The following is a 17224-nucleotide window of genomic DNA, read 5'->3' on the forward strand; positions in this document are numbered from 1 at the left end:
CACACACACACACACACACACACACACACATACACACACACACGCCCCAACACACACACTCACACACACACACATTTTCTCTGGGACTTTATCAAAGGAAAGAATTCCCTCCTAATAACACATTGTCTGTGCAGTTCTCATCTGAATTGTTTCTGCATTCTGACTCTTATCAAATAAATAACCTATAAACATTTGTCTTTCTCTCTCTTCATCCTACCAGGTGATGGATACTCCAGAGTAGTGTTTGCTTCAGCAGGAGGGGAGACGCTGTGGAATTTACCTGCAATTAAGTCAATGTGTGATGTGGATAATTCCAGGGTATGTAAAACATAGCTGAAATCTGTTCCGCATAATAAAGTTGTTACGAAAACTTCCGCTGCTGCCCTGGTGTCTGACCGATGAAATGCCTGCAAGGCTTACCACCCAAAGCAAGCCCCAGCAGGCAGGCTTTGCCCTCCGGATCCCGGCATCAAAGTGTCCTGTGTTTTCCCATCTTTAGAACACGCTGCCTTCTTTAATAAAGAACTCTCTTCCTTTGCCACTCACATCCTCTCAGCTTGACGGTCTTCTGCTAATTCACGACAGTTCTTTTCATGACAGTGCTTCAGTCTGTCTCTCTCTCTCTCCCTGTGCTCTCTCCTCTCACTCTTCTGCACGCTGCCCTCCCCGAGTCAGTTGTCAGTGTTGTCACTGTGCAGTTATATGCCTGCCTGTCTGGCACTCAGTGGTGATTTCAAACAAAAACTTAGGAAGCAAGGGGTGGGGGTATCAAAAGACATTAATGCAGTACGTAGACATTAATACAGTGTCTAGCTCAATGGCCCCCAGTACTCCAATCCAGACGGCCCCAGGATCTAACAGCTTGCTGCTTTGGAAGATGCTAGGATTCAGGACAAGCCTTTCCTGCCAGACTTCTCCAGAGCCACACAGATGTCAGGTCCAGAGGACATGAAGTCAGTCACCCCCGAGTGTGGAAGGGCTGTCAGTATGAGCAGGTACAAACTGCTGTCTGACATCACTAATGGACCTGTCCAAGGATGATAGCCAGGCAGAAAGGAACTCTATGTGTTCTTAGCATAACTCTAAAATATAAAACCAGAGGTTAAGTCCCAAACCCAAGCACCTGCCCTGTTAAGAGTTAGCCGACAACCTTATTCCCATCTTCTGCTCTCAGTGGGGCATCTTAGTGAAATATGGGGTAGAAAGGACCCACAGAGTCACCTAGACCAGCAATATCATCGTGCTGATGAATTCCTTCAAAGAACTAGCAGCTCACGGTCCACCTGTGTTGGTCCCTAGATGCCCTGGCTTTACACCATTCTCCAACAGGAAAAGCTATTTGACATCCTGGCGTGACCTCACCAAGGATTGTGGCACCAGTTTTCTATCCATGTCGCCTTCCTTGTCTTTGGTTCCAAACCAGTCAAACCCACAAATGAGCTGTAAAAAGACCGGAGTTTTCTAATCAGTGGTCAGGTTTTGCCATATTTCCTCCACTAGCTGCTAGATGCTGCCTTACTTGGCAGCTATCTGTGTATTTCTCATTGTGTGACACCTCTTAGGTAGGAAGTTAATTCTGAAGTAGTAAACCTATAGTGGCACTTGATACAAGCAGTAGTTCATGTTCGGGCTTGTAAGGTGTCACTGTGGGCCCATGGCCTGGGCATCAGCGCCACTGACCAGATGAGAAGGCAATCTTGGGAAGTGAAGTTGGTTTGATTACTTGTCATCACGCCTGGATGAGAACTCTGAATTTGGATGCCTCTTACCCCTCTACCTGCCCCTGGTCTTCAGACCTTACCTTCCTGGAGACCCCATGTAATCATGGACCACTCCCTTTCCCCTCAGTGTTCTGCCTGCCCCTGGTCTTCAGACCTTACCTTCCTGGAGACCCCATGTAATCATGAACCACTCCCTGTGTGTGTGCATTCTAAACATTTCCATGAGTCGTATAATCCCCACAACAGCAGATGAGCCAAATACCGTTGTATAGATGGAGACACTTGGCACAGATAGTAGCAGACTTGAACTCAGCCAAATCCGTCTCCAGAGCATGTCCCTACCCTCTGTGCTTCCATACGAAGACTACACCCTTGCCCTATGTTTGTTTTGCTGTATTATGCTGTTTCCTACTTGAATGACTATGAAAGAGTCAACATGGCCTGAAATAAATATTAGTTTGATAGCAGTTTATTCTTTCAATATGCATTAGACTCTAAGACTTTAAAAAGTCAGTAAGGAACACTGTACCACAGCAGCTTTCAACAGTGAAAGGAGCATAGCACTTCCTTCATCTATAACATGGATGTATCCAGTGATCCTGGTGAGGTCGCTTACAAAAAAGGCACACCTAAACAGGAAATGAGTAAGTGAAAAAATTATATGAGGAGGAAACAGTTAAAGGAAAATAAAGGTACTGGTGAGACAGTATGAGAGAGAGAGATTGGGGGCCAGCTGAAGCAAGGGTGTGAGTTCACAGGTACCCATGCATGTGGAAGGAAGCTAGAGAATAACCTCAGATGTCCTTCCTTAGACACCTCCAGGGTCTCACATGTCCGGTAACTTGCTGAGCTGACTAGATAATCTGGCCAGCACACCCAAGGATCCACCTGTCGCCATTTCCCCAACACTGAAATTACAAGCACTTACCACCATGCTTGGATCGTTTTTTAACGTGGGTTCTGGGAATCGAACTCAGGTCCTCATGCTCACACTTCACAGACTGAGCCATCTCCCCAGCCCCTCTCTCATACTCTTGTCCATAGTTGTGTGTGTGTGTGCACGCACATGTAATGGTCAGAGGACAAAGAGTCCGTTCTCTCCTTCTACCGTGTGGGTCCTAGGGTTGAGCTCAGTCTTCAAACCTGGCCACACGGGCCTTTACTGCCATCTCACCAGCCCCGTTCTTAACAGAATGCTTTCAAGGTGAGGATTTGGGGGCAGTTCCCCAAAACATACATCCAAAGGAATCTTCGGTGTGGGCAGTTACAAAATCACATTAAATGAATAAACAGGCAGTCAGGAACCTAAAGATCTACTTGAGAAAACATGGTTATAATTTTAACTTGTTAAATTAACCCCCGTCTATAAACCAGTCGCAAATGTGATTGTATTCTGATCTCAGATTCTACTCTGGAAAAATATGACAAAATGGCCAATTGATTTGTTAGGTATAACTTGGCTGAACAGCTCAGCTCTGAGATTACTGCTTAGCTTTTTCCAGTTCCCAGTTGGAGCTGCTTTGGGAATGTGTGTGTGTTACAGTGTTCTGAGTCCTTGGCAGCCTTTCCTCCCCACCCCTGAGTCCTTGTTACTGTGTTTAGGCACTCGGTTAGAAACACCGCTCAAACTAATGGGACCAAGTTAATGATCCAGAGAGGAAGAGCTTAGCTGTCAGTGGGTTGACCCTCGCAGTGAATGTCATACCTCAGTGAGACCAGACGTTCCCTTTTCTCCAGATTCCACTGAAGTTCCGTGCCGCCTGTGCTCATAATTCAGAGTGACTGGGGCTTCCAGAAAGAGTGGATGAGCTCTGTCCGCCTCCCCACAGAGGCGTCCCTTAACCTCCATTTCCCTGACCCTCTTTGGTCCTTGCTTCTGTCCTGTAGGGCCCGCTGGCTGACTCACACTGATACCCGGAAGGGTCTCTCTGAGCATCATCCCATGGGAAACACTTCACCATGTTAGTCTCTGCAAGTTAGAGACATTGGAACTTTGAGGACTCAGACCATAAGAAGGATTTGAAAGTTGGTTCTGGGACTGTCTTCTAGATTAGCTTTCATGGGCTATAGGACCCCACACACATACCACACAGAAGCTTAGGGGGGCCTGGAATGTATTTTCTGACGCTCCTTTCAAGGGGCCTTTGCCCTCGCTGTCCTCTGACTTGGTTGCCAGGCAGACAGTCCAGGAGTCAGATGAGCCTGCTGTGGAGGGCTTAATCTTCCGCTTTTCCCTTTCTTGGCTTCTTAAAATACCTTCGGCTTAGGCAGTAGTTTCTAAAGCTAAGGTATTATTTAAACACAGCTGGTGTCTCCTGTCTCTCTCTCCTCCCTTTTCACCCTCCGTTTTAAGTCAGCTCCACCCCTGCTACAATCTAACTAAGGACTTGTGCAAAGACACGTCACCACCACATAAGCAGAACGATTCCCCGAGACCCGTGTTGGTTAGTAGCTGCAATTAGAGGGCTGTGTTCCCTCAAGAGGGATTTGCTTCTGTAAACTCTAGTTTATTTTTTATAAACTCCTAGGTCTTGGAGCTATTCCAAAGGATCCCTTTTCCGAACGTATAATAAGAATACATCTGTTCCCCATGTAGAGAGATGTCTCCCTGCCAGTCTCTTTGCCACAGACTGTAATATGGGATTCTGTATTTATCCAGTCACAATAACTGGTTATTGCCGATGTGAGGCAGCACTTTCAGACAGGGGCAATTGCTCTGCGGTCCCTATATGTCTACTGATAGACTACTTGTCGCATTAAGTTCTGATCATTGATTTCTCTGCCACTCTGGGAGTAAATTGAGGGCAAGGACCACAGTGCCTCTCTCACATTGTGCCCAGAGACAGCATTTTGAATGGATGGAGAGGTAGGGATGTAGGGCCTTGCTCACTGGAAGTATGGGCAGTGCTGTGGTTTTTCCCTTGAGGATGCTGATACCCTAAAGGGCTAGTTAGAGGGTGCCCATCATGATACTGTTCTCTGTGACCCTTTTTCTTACCCTCTATAGTCTTAAAAACAGTTTTTCCAAATGTTGTACCCAGCCAGCACCATAGTTCCCTGGGGGCAAACTAGCATTTGTTTTTGTAGCATAACCAGCAAATAATAGTTAGTATTTATGATGCTCAAATTTTTAATCTTTGGTCAAATATACATATAAAACCCCCACTCTAACTAGAAAAAAGGGCTATTCAAGAATACAATGCCATGCCCCTTTTGCATTTGTGGCTGGCAACTGTATTTTCTTTAGTTCTGCCTGGGCATCTCAGCAGAACACATGTGCCCCTTCTAGCTGGGATCCCTGTAATCTCTTTGTGGGGTGAACTGTTGTCTGCCCTGGAAACTGGAGATGCTGTTTCAGGGTGGCACAACTTACTAGCCCATTTTTCTCAAGTGAATATATATGAATTTTTAAACCTGGAATTTCTCTGTCTTATAAATGCTAATTATGTGTTTTCAGAAGTAAGCTTTAAATTGAAGTTTTGTGAAAGTCATGCTTACTCTGTTGCATTTTCATGATAACTCTTTGACCCACTTTTCTTTACAACTGTAAAGAATTGTTCAAAGCAAGTCATTTTGTTTTTGTTTTGTTTTTCTCTGTCTTGTTTTGGTTTGTTAAGACAGGATCTCATTGTGTAACCCTGACTGTCCTAGATCTCCTATGTAGACCAGGCTGGCCTCAAACTCACAGAGATCCCACCTGTCTCTGCCTCCTGAGTGCTGGGATTAAAGGTGCATACCACCATGCTAAGCCAAAATGATCAACCTTTTTTAGGAAAACTTCAAACATCAAACTGGATCTCCAGTCACAGTTCCAGCCCACAGCCTCCTTGTGCCACCCACGCCTCTCCGCACACGAGTCCCACTTTACCCAGGCTAACAATGCGAATAATGTGTAACCTGGGTCTTAGATAAGTCTGGCTTCCAAAATGATTGTGCATGTCAGCCCACTTCTCTGTCTTGGAAAGAGGTTTTAATGAACAGTTGACAAAGCCTAGTTTAATCAAGGTACAGGCTGTGTGAAATCACGTTAGGAAAACCCTCCACACCCTTTCTGAACTTTGGAGTGGTTCCCTAGAACAGCCTTTGGTAAATAAAGAGGAGGGAAAGCGATAAGGCCAGTCTCCTCGGCTCTGGTCCCTCTGATCAGTGGTCTCTAGTCAGGCCACAGAAGAGGGCTGGCGCTCACTGTGACAGGACCAGACTTCCCAGGGACAGCATCCTAAATGACGCACTGGCCACAGCAACCCAGAGTCGCCACAGTTCCTGAGGACCTCAGCCACCATTTACCAACAGAGAAAAGTTCCCCAGAAAGGGTTCTAGCCAACCTGAATAAACAAGGATGTAGAAGAAGAACTAAAATTCTACTTTTTGGTTTATTTATATTTGTTAACTTATACTTATTTAAATTCAGATTTAAAAATGTTTTAATCTTAAAATATTGACCCTTCTCACCTTATTTCAGAAAATCATTTTAGAGCCAGGCAGTGGTAGCACATGCCTTTAGTCCCAGCACTCGAGAGGCAGAGGCAGGCGGATCTCCTTGAGTTCGAGGCCAGCCTGGTCTACAGAGCAAGTTCCAGGACAGGCTCCAAAGCTACAGAGAAACCCTGTCTCGAAAAAAAAAGAAGGGAAAAAAAAAACCAATTTTAGTCTTAAGTTTTTCATGACTCCAGTCCCTTTTTGATTTTTCAAATAGAATTTTTTGTCCTAGTCTGTTCAGACTCAGGAACAAAGTGCCTTAGGTTAGATAATTTGTCAACAAGTGATTTGTTCCTAACAGTTCTAAGAACTGAAGGTTTTAAGATCAAAGAGCCTGCAGATTCTGGGTCCAGTGAACCTGTCTCCTACGGTGGTGCCATCTGTGTGGCATGATACAGCACCAAAAAGCACAAACACCCTTGAACTGCTACCATAAGGGCACATATCCACTACACCTCCCAGAAGTCCGCCTGTCAGGACTGTCATACTGGGCACCAGATGGTAAGGTATGGATCTGGGGGAGGTATGGCAGCCATAGGGGTACATTTAGGGATAATATCTTTGCCTTCAGCTGTGTTTATTAGGAATTTGGGGATTTGTCACCAAAACTTTCATGCCAAGACCCAGAATTCTTAGGAAAACAGCAATTGGACAGCTGTTTCCTTCCTCCTGTGAGTGCATGAACTTGAAAACGTGTCCACTTCATTACTTCTGTGGTGACTTTGGAAGGCTCTGTTTGCTAAGCCAAACTCAGTACTGGTTGGCACGGCATTATATTTGTATGCCATTCCCAAACAGGAGTTGGCTGTTCAAATCGAGCAACCTGTAGAATAGCTGTACTGTGAGATCCTGGGGGGAGTGCTCACTTGTGTACACACCAGCACACTCTGTGAAAGAGGATGGTTTAGCTTCTGTGCCTTCCTCATCCCTAGAGGCAGGAGTGAACTGCGGGTGGCGAGTCTGTTTAAACTCCAGCCCTGCGTGTCTGTCTCTGCAGATCAGATCTCACCCGCAGTTCAGCGACCTCTGCCAGAGGACCACTGCCGTTTCCTGTTGTCCCAGCTGGACCCTGGGGAATTACATCGCCATTCTGAATAACCGATCATCCTGCCAGAAGATTGTCGAGCGAGATGTCTCCCACACACTGAAGCTGCTTCGAACCTGTGCCAAGCACTACCAAAACGGCACCCTGGGGCCGGACTGCTGGGACAAGGCGGCCAGGAGAAAGGACCAACTCAAGTGCACCAATGTGCCGCGCAAGTGTACCAAATACAACGCCGTGTACCAGATCCTCCACTACCTAGTAGACAAGGACTTCATCACCCCAAAGACAGCTGACTACGCCGTGCCAGCTTTAAAATACAGCATGCTCTTCTCCCCCACGGAGAAGGGGGAGAGTATGATGAACATCTACCTGGACAACTTTGAAAACTGGAACTCTTCGGACGGCATCACCACCGTCACGGGGATCGAGTTCGGCATCAAGCACAGCTTGTTTCAGGATTACCTCCTCATGGATACCGTGTATCCCGCCATAGCCATGGTCATCGTCCTCCTCATCATGTGTGCCTACACCAAGTCCATGTTTATCACTCTGATGACCATGTTCGCCATCATCAGCTCCTTGATCGTCTCTTACTTCCTCTACCGAGTTGTGTTCAACTTTGAATTTTTTCCTTTTATGAACCTCACCGCACTCATCATCTTGGTTGGAATTGGCGCAGACGATGCCTTTGTCCTATGCGATGTCTGGAACTACACCAAATTCGACAAGCCTCGTGCAGAGACGTCAGAAGCGGTGAGCATCACCCTGCAGCATGCTGCCCTCTCCATGTTTGTCACCAGCTTCACCACTGCCGCTGCCTTTTACGCTAACTACGTTAGCAACATTACTGCCATCAGGTGCTTCGGGGTGTATGCAGGAACCGCTATATTGGTGAATTATGTCTTGATGGTCACCTGGCTCCCAGCTGTCATTGTTCTGCATGAGCGGTACCTCCTCAATATATTCAGCTGCTTCAAAAAGCCTCAGCCACAAGCCTACGACAAGAGCTGCTTGGCAGTGGTCTGTCAGAAGTGCCGCAAGGTACTTTTTGCCATTTCAGAGGCATCTCGGATTTTTTTTGAAAAAGTGTTACCATGCATCGTCATCAAGTTTCGCTACCTTTGGCTCATCTGGTTCCTTGCCCTGACTATAGGTGGGGCCTACATCGTGTGCATAAACCCAAAGATGAAGCTGCCTTCGTTGGAGTTATCCGAGTTCCAGGTGTTCAGATCCTCTCATCCTTTTGAGCGCTATGATGCTGAGTTCAAGAAGCTTTTCATGTTCGAGCGGGTTCACCATGGAGAGGAGCTCCATATGCCCATCACAGTAATCTGGGGCGTGTCCCCAGAAGACAGCGGCAACCCCCTAAACCCCAAGAGCAAAGGGAAGCTGACACTGGATAGCACTTTTAACATTGCTAGCCCAGCCTCCCAGGCCTGGATTTTGCACTTCTGTCAAAAACTGAGGAACCAAACATTCTTCTACCAGACTGACCAGCAGGACTTCACCAGCTGTTTCATTGAGACTTTCAAACAGTGGATGGAGAACCAGGACTGTGACGAGCCTGCCCTGTACCCGTGCTGCAGCCACTGCAGCTTCCCCTATAAGCAAGAGGTTTTTGAACTGTGCATCAAGAAGGCCATCATGGAGCTGGACAGGAGCACAGGGTACCATCTGAATAACAAGACCCCCGGGCCGAGGTTCGATATTAACGATACCATCAGGGCTGTGGTGCTGGAGTTCCAGAGTACCTTCCTCTTCACGCTGGCTTACGAGAAGATGCAGCAGTTCTACAAGGAGGTGGACTCGTGGATTTCCAGCGAGCTGAGCTCAGCACCCGAGGGCCTCAGCCACGGCTGGTTTATCAGCAACCTGGAGTTCTATGACCTTCAGGACAGCCTGTCCGACGGCACCCTCATTGCCATGGGGCTCTCGGTGGCCGTTGCATTTAGTGTGATGCTGCTGACCACGTGGAATGTCATCATAAGCCTTTACGCTATCATTTCCATAGCTGGAACCATATTCGTCACAGTTGGCTCCCTCGTCCTGCTGGGCTGGGAGCTAAATGTGCTGGAGTCTGTCACCATCTCGGTTGCGGTTGGCTTGTCTGTAGACTTTGCTGTCCATTACGGGGTGGCATATCGCTTAGCTCCAGATCCCGACCGCGAAGGCAAGGTCATCTTCTCTCTGAGTCGTATGGGCTCTGCGATTGCCATGGCTGCATTGACCACATTTGTGGCTGGGGCCATGATGATGCCTTCCACAGTCCTGGCTTACACCCAGCTGGGCACCTTCATGATGCTTGTCATGTGCATCAGCTGGGCCTTCGCCACCTTCTTTTTCCAGTGCATGTGTCGGTGCCTGGGGCCACAAGGCACCTGTGGCCAGATCCCTCTACCGAAAAAGCTCCAGTGCAGTGCCTTTTCCCACACCTTGTCCGCAAGTCCTGGTGACAGGGAACCGAGCAAAACCCATACCGCCAGTGCTTACCGGGTGGACGCCAGGGGCCAAAAGCCCGAACTGGAACATGAGTTTTACGAGTTACAGCCCCTGGCTCACAGCTGCACTGCCCCAGAGAAGAGTATTTGCGAAGAGCCACACATCTGCCCTGAATTTTTCAATGGCCAAGCAAAGAATCTAGGGATGCCTATGCCCACAGCCTACAACAGCGACCTCACCAGAAGCCCCAGGAACGAACCAGGCTCAGCCTTGTTACAGCCCTGCCTGGAGCAGGATGCCGTGTGTCGCTTCTCTCTCAAGCAGAGATGTAACTGCCCAAATGCCTACACACACTTAAAATATGGCCCTCACTCCTGCCAGCAGATGGGTGACTCCTTATGCCACCGGTGTGCTTCCACTGCCAGCAGCCTCGTCCAGATTCAGAAGGGGGTGGCGCCTCTGAAGGCCACACACCAGGCCGCTGAGGTCCTTTTGCATCCCATCCGGCATATGCTGCCCCAGGGGATGCAGAATTCTCTGCCTAGGAATTTTTTTCTCCACCCAGTGCAGTGCCTTCAGACCCAAGAACAGCTTGATCACCCTGGCATGCATAGTCTTCGGAGCGTGGATGAACGTCTTCCCAGGACAGCAGAGCCATTGCTGTCTGTCAGCAGGAGCACTGAGTCTTTCCAAAGAGCTTGTTGCCATCCTGAGAGTAACCAAAGGGGACTCTGCAAAAGTAGAGACATGGGGGACACAGAGGACAGTGGGGGGACTGAATTTGGGGTCTCTAATTTACCCAACCAGACTGACACCGTGGAGGAGATGGTGGAGCCAAGCCTGCCGCAGACGGATGAAAATGTGAACTCAGAGCAGTTAAATCATAATGAACCAAAATGTAGATTCAGCCATTTAATAGGGGAGGCTGGCTACAGGTCCTGCCCAAACAGTCCACAGAGCTGCAGAAGCAATGTGAGATTGAAGTGCAGTTCAACAGACTGCCAGATGCCAAACCTTGAAGCCAACGTGCCTGCGGTACCAACACACTCAGAACTGTCTGGCGAAAGTTTGTTAATAAAAACGCTATAATAAACCTAGCCTTGCATCCAGAAGCACTGCCTCCGTCATTCTTTTGAATCAGGAGTGAGATCTATGAGCCTCCAAAGGGAGGCTAACAGCAGGCGTGTTTCACGTGTCACTGTGTTTACAGTCCAGAATATTTTTGTGTTCCCTCCAAATGGTTAGCACACTCACAGACTAGTGAGTGTATTAAGATTACTGGATTTTCAGGTTACTAGGGTCTTGTTTTTGCTTTTTTTTTTTCCAATAAGTAGTTCTTGTACATTCCTACCCATCTTGACTGACATCTCTTCCCCACTCCTGAAGCAGTGAATCAGATTGAAGGTGTGAGCTACCTATAAGGTTCAGTTCTCTCAGACAGTCAATTATCCGGCATCTTCATTGTGGTGCATTTGACTGATGGTAATTAAGTCTTCTCATTGCTCAGCATAAACACCAGGACTCTAATTAACAGAGCTACCTCAGTTAAAAACTAAGAACTAGGCAGCATTAAAATATATGTTAATTAAAAGTTCATGCCAAGCACCTTTAGAGTACATTTGATTTGTCTTGATGGGTGCCCTACATGAGGCCTGTGGCACATTTATATCCCAGTTGGTATCTTTCCAGATCAACTAGATGGACAGTTGCTATGACACCTCCTAACCTAGGAGTCATGGGCATCACCTTGTGTCAGGCAGTGGTTGTGTTAGTGCCACAGAAAGAGAAGTGTGAAGAGCCGTGATCATCCGTGAAGCACTGTATTTCAGGGGGTACATTGATGACAAAGAAGGACCCAGGTCAGATGTGTCTGGGCCTCCCAAAACCTTCAGCGTAAGGGATCTTGTTATCTGGAGTGTTGTCTCCATCTCTGATCCTAAGGGGCCATGTTCATAAGGTTTCTGTTGCTGTGTCCCAAGACATCTTAGGATAGCTCCACCATGCTGCTGACACCTGGGAATGCGAAGCCTTCAGGCAGCGTCTTTGGTGACAGACACTGTGTTTGTGGTGGGAGCTGATGGTGTGTACCTTCTGGGTAGTATATCGGGTCACAGTCCCAGTCACCTGACATCCCAGCTCAAGGAGAGCCTGGCTCTACCTGGAGCTGCTACAGGTCCAGTTTATTCCTCCAAAGAATCTGGTAGGAATATTCCCAAATAGAAAAGTCGCTTTTGGAAAGTCTTAGTCGTTATTTTTCTAGGGATGGTTTTCCAAAATTGATCTCCATAATCCTAGGATTTAAAAAAAACAAAAAAACAAAAACAAAAAAAAAAACCAAAACCCTGTCAGGAGCTTAAAGGAGACCTATCTATGAGGCTTGGACTCTAACTCCCCTCCATCAAAGCGTCTCTTTGCAACCTTCGCGTGAATGCTGGAGTAACAAGTGCCCTGCCACGTCTGTCTCTCTCCAGCTAGTCTGTTACTCATTAGCGCTTCTTTCATGTCTCTGAAGCAATGCAAACATTTCCGACATCTCAAGCACCGGATGTCCCTCCAGATGCTGAAATAGTCACCATGTCCTCGCTGGCCTGCTCTGCTCACTCAGTTGTTCTTCTGTTTATCAGATGGCGGAGTACCCACAGCAGACTGCTGACACACCTTGATGATGTCTGGTCCCCAAGAGACAGCGTGGTGCTCCTGATAGCTCACTTAGAGATAGGAACACTGTTGGGCTCCTTAACAGCCAACTGTGAATGGAACCAGCTGTGCCTCTGGCATAGCGCCTGGTGCTGAGCTGCTCTTCCCAGCAGTACCTGCCCAACCCCCACTGCCTCGGGTTCTTAGATCAGGTGACAGGGGAGGGGGGATGGGAGATCTAGAAGGCAGGTGAAAGCCTTTGTTTTCCTTCTGAAATGTGTAAACATCAAGTTGGCTAATGAAAATCCAGGGCTTCCAAAGCCCTTGTGTTCTCCACCAAGCCCCCACACTGTGTTCTGCCAGCTGTCCTGGTAAGGAGCCCCAGTGGCCTTTGTCCCTCCTCAGGTCCTTGCTGGACCTATGGGCCCTTTGCACATTTTCTTCAGGGCAGAGGAGTTTTGAGGTTCCTGGATTTCATACAGGTTTACTTTGGGGTTTGCTTGGTTAGTTAGTTGGATTTTTAGCATTTTATTTTACTTTATATTATTTTAAGAATTTGATTGCCGGGATCCAAAGCTTTAAAAATATTTCTTTTTAACTCTTCACTACTGTGCAGAAAGGCTTCTCTACTTCTGCTTCTGTTTCACAGGGAAGTTTCCCATGTTGTACTCCAAAAGGTGATGCATGAAGAACCTCCACACAGAGGAAAGAGCCAGTCACACTGAAACACTTGCAGTCTGGAGGGGTTTGGTGACCCTGTCTTTGATTGCTGAGTCCCTGTCACCAAATTGGTCCCTCCTTCCCTTGTGATGTCACTTTTTTTTTGTCCTTTTTATTTATTTTATTTATTTATTTATTTTTAATTTATTTATTTATTAAAGATTTCTGCCTCCTTCCCGCCACCGCCTACCATTTCCCTCCCCCTCCCCCAATCAAGTCCCCTTCCCTCATCAGCTCAAAGAGCAATCAGGGTTCCCTGACCTGTGGGAAGTCCAAGGACCACCCACCTCCATCCAGGTCTAATAAGGTGAGCATCCAAACTGTCTAGGCTCCCACAAAGCCAGCACGTGCAGTAGGATCAAAAACCCATTGCCATTGTTCTTGAGTTCTCAGTAGTCCTCATTGTCCACTATGTTCAGCAAGTCCGGTTTTACCCCATGCTTTTTCAGACCCAGGCCAGCTGGCCTTAGTGGGTTTCCCCATAGAACATCCTATGTTCATAGCAGCATTGTTTGTAATAGCCAGAACCTGGAAACAACCTAGATGCCCTTCAATGGAAGAATGGATGAAGAAAGTATGGAATATATACATATTAGAGTACTACTCAGCGATGTCACCTTTTAAATCCCCATTTGATTGAGAAGTGGACTTGGCCAAGTAGAAAGCATTCTTCACAAGGAAGAACCTGTTGTTTGAACTAATCTCACAGCTTCGTCAGTGTGTGCTCGTGTCTGGTATGTGATTGCTGGAGACACACATCCTTCTAAAACCATGCTCTTCAGAGATGATGCTGAACTGTCATTAAACTCTGATTTCAATAATCTGTGTGTCAGCCTCAATTACTGTAAATTTAAAAGCTTTTGCAGGGGTGGTATGTAGAACGCTTTCACAGATGTGGCCTTAAGATCAGGAAGTGTGCCTGGTTCCCATTGCCTCACCTGGAAGCCATCTCTCCACCAGCAATTAGGATCATTTCTAAATGAAAAGAAGAAAAAAAATGAGGCCCAGTGACTCCCAAAACAGCTGTATCATTTCATATATTAACAAGGAGAGTCATTTTAGAAAAAAAAATCAGGTCTGTATTTTTTAAAAGGAAAGGACTGATTTTATTTTTCATAAAGTTGGAGCACAGCGAAAAGGAATTTGCTGAAATCATGAGATTTTTTGTTCTAAAACGCAAAGGCAGCTGTTGTGTCTAAATGCTTGTACATATTGTAGCTTTCCACATGTTTGGTCTCCAGTTAGTTTTAAATGGCATTTTTGTTAGCCATTTTAATGGGTGCTTGGCTTTCTATGCTAAGAGGCCCTGTATTTTTGCACTGTATAGACAGGAAAGCAACATGGTGGGCCAGGAGACTCTTTGGCCCGTTGTTCAAATAATATTTTAACTGCTGTCATTTTATATTTTGTAAGGGAAGAAAAAGATGGCATTTTTCTTGGTGTTAGCTTCCTAAACCAAAGGGTGCATACCCTAGATCAGTTCAGAGCAACCGGGGGCCCAAAGGCCTTCCAGCTGCCCATGCTGTCTTTGGGACATAAAGAGGACAAAAGCCAGCTGGGATTCAGAAGTCGGGGTAGTGTTGCGGCTTACAAAGGGGTGCATGGGACAAAACCCTGACATTCCAGAAGTCATTGCCCCAGAAAGGGCTCTTTCCAGCTTGGATATTCTATTCTCTAAGTAAGTAGCCCAACCAGAGCTTACCCTGTCTTGAGCTAATACAGTGGGGATCCATGCACCTCCACACTCCTCCCCAGACCCCGCAGATGGGGTACATCTCTTGACTCAGTCTGACTCATCCTGAAATAAGACCCAGACTCCACATTCTAGAATCCACCAAGAAGGCTAAACATGGATGTTAACTCAATAGCCTCGGTGTTGTAATACCAGCTATAATGGAATCTGCCTTCCTAAAGAGCAAAGGGTGGATTATTTTCTGAAAGAAATATTTGTCTTTGGAACCAAATAAGAGTCTTAAGAACTTGTTTTAATTCAAGATAAAGTAGCAGAGTAAAATTTGCCCACATTTTGTGTGTAAGTCATTTGTGTGTGTGTTGTTTTGTTTTGCCGTGCTTGGAATTCAACCTAGGGCCTGGGGCTAATGAGACAGTTAACGGAAAAAGGATTTTACTAAGTAAACCAATAATCTGAGCAAGATTACAAAGCCTGCCTGGGCTAGAATTAAAGAACAAAAACGAAAAACCTGTAATCCTGCTTTTGCGATGTGATCTGGTTGTTAAAAATCTCATTATTAAAAACTGGTCGACTAGAGTTTTCTCTCAAAGTTGGTTTAAGTGCGGGGTGAGAATAATGAGCGCACACCTGTGTTCAAGTAGCCTTAAATGGGGTCTCTACTCCCTGTGGCACCGGAGCGCAACTGGGGACACACCCAGTCTGCAGGTGGTTTCTGTTCTCTGGCCTGACATCAGCCACTGAGGTCTTGGAGGAACAAGCTTCTCTCTCCAGCTGAATTTCCTTTTGCAAAGGAGTCTGAGGAAAGGCTTTGCGGGATGAGCTAGTCCCTGAAGATATGACGGCTGATTGAAGTTCCAAATGGTCGGTCATTTAGACCTTGGAAACATTATGCCATTTAGGGCAGTGGTTCTCAACCTGTGGGTCACATTTCAGATATTTACATTACAGTTCATAAAAGTAACAGTTATAGTTATGAAATAGCAACAAAATAATTTTATGTTGGGGGTCACCACAACCCAAAGAACCTCAAGGGCCACGGCATCAGGGATGTTGAGAATCCCTGCTGTAGAGTGTATTATAGTTAACCCCTTATACCAGCAGAGGATAGAAGCCTACTTAATAACCCTGAATTGTTTCGTGTAATCCCTTCCCAAATTCCAATTTAGATTTCTTTGCTCTCAGAAGGAGCCTGGGCTCCATTGAGCAGCAAGGGGAATTCCTTCGGTGAGCCTCTGCACTGTGAATCATGGCAAATACACAGTTCTCTAACAAACACTTACACACCCATCCACGATGTGCCTGTGTGGCGGAGAAGACCAGTTCCAGCACAATCCTACCCTGATACATTCACCCAGATCCTGCTCCAAGGTGCAGAGATGTCTGTGTTCTCTATACATTGGTTCCATATCCTGCCTGTGGCTTGGGAAAGTTGGGTCGCAGGAGCTTTAACTATCCCGGAGGCAAATAGATTTCATCTTGTGTGATTCTAGCTGTATTGGAGTTGGAGAATGGAACCTACCTGTGCCTTTCCAGACCCCACCCACCCGGCTCATCACTAGTGTCCATGGCCCTGCATCGCCATTGTCTGGCTGGCTGTGTGTCTCCATCACTTGACTGACTCCTAGACAGCAGTCATCCATCCTCTTGGCCTACTACGCCAGTGACAGGACTTGACAGAAAGTCTTCCTCATTGGGGACCGATGGTAGGGCCACCAGTGATGAGGAGAAGCCACTAGGAAGCACAGAGACATTCTAAACCCCAGCTCTGTAAACAAATACAGCTGCATAAGTCATGCGCACACGCCTCCTCACTTGAGCTAAGACTGGCTTCATCGGAAGCTGTGGGCCAAGGTTTGCATGGATGAGCGAGTGTGGAGATGAGGTGTAAATGGATGGGTTGCTGAGCAGGCATCTTCATGGGGAGACCTTGCTCAGCCCGGATTTAGTGGGAAGGGCCTTGGTCCTGCCTCAAAGCAATGTGCTAGACGTTGGTGACTTCCCACAGGAGGCCTTGCCTTCTCTGAGGAGTGGATGGGGGTGGGCTGGGGGGAAGGTGTAGGGAACAGAGGAGGAGAGGGAGTAGGAACTGGGATTGGTATGTAACATGAGAAAAGATAGATTTTTTTAAATAAATTTTTAAAAATACAAAAAAATAAACTATGAAATTGAACTTAATTCACCTGAGCTGAAATAAACACAGCTTTTCCCACAATTTAAAACTAACATGAATAAAGCATGTTTCTAGATGGTAGGGTTTCTGGATAACCGCATTGTTTTGAAGATTTACTTATGTATCTGAATGTTTACCTGTGTGTACATATGTGCACCGTGTGTGCCCTCAGAGGCTTGAATGAGAGTTTACAGGTGGTTGTGGATGCTGGCAGCCAAACCTGGGTCCTCTGCAGAAAAGCAAACACACTTACCCTCCGGACCATCTCTCCGGACTTCTCATACCTTGACTTTAGCCACGTGGCCACTCTTCTGATTCAT

At 46.7% G+C, this 17224-nt stretch overlaps 1 protein-coding gene across 7 annotated transcripts in view; it reads left to right on the plus strand.

Annotated features, from left to right (window-relative positions):
• Positions 1-10797, plus strand: part of Disp1 (dispatched RND transporter family member 1) — a 154536-nt gene extending 143739 nt beyond the window's left edge. For 4 of the 7 annotated variants that reach the window (XM_013346991.2, XM_026779838.1, XM_026779839.1 and 1 more), the window contains 2 exons: positions 221-318; positions 7198-10773. In XM_013346991.2, coding sequence (XP_013202445.1) covers positions 221-318; positions 7198-10773 — 3674 coding nt within the window. Of the gene's footprint in view, positions 1-220; positions 319-7197 lie in introns of all 7 variants that reach the window. The other 3 variants (XM_026779841.1, XM_005348926.2, XM_013346992.2) reach the window with 1 other exon arrangement.
• The last annotated feature ends 6427 nt before the right edge of the window (positions 10798-17224 follow it).

This window comes from Microtus ochrogaster, chromosome 6, assembly GCF_000317375.1.
Source record: "Microtus ochrogaster isolate Prairie Vole_2 chromosome 6, MicOch1.0, whole genome shotgun sequence".
NCBI classification, from domain to species: Eukaryota; Metazoa; Chordata; class Mammalia; order Rodentia; family Cricetidae; genus Microtus; species Microtus ochrogaster.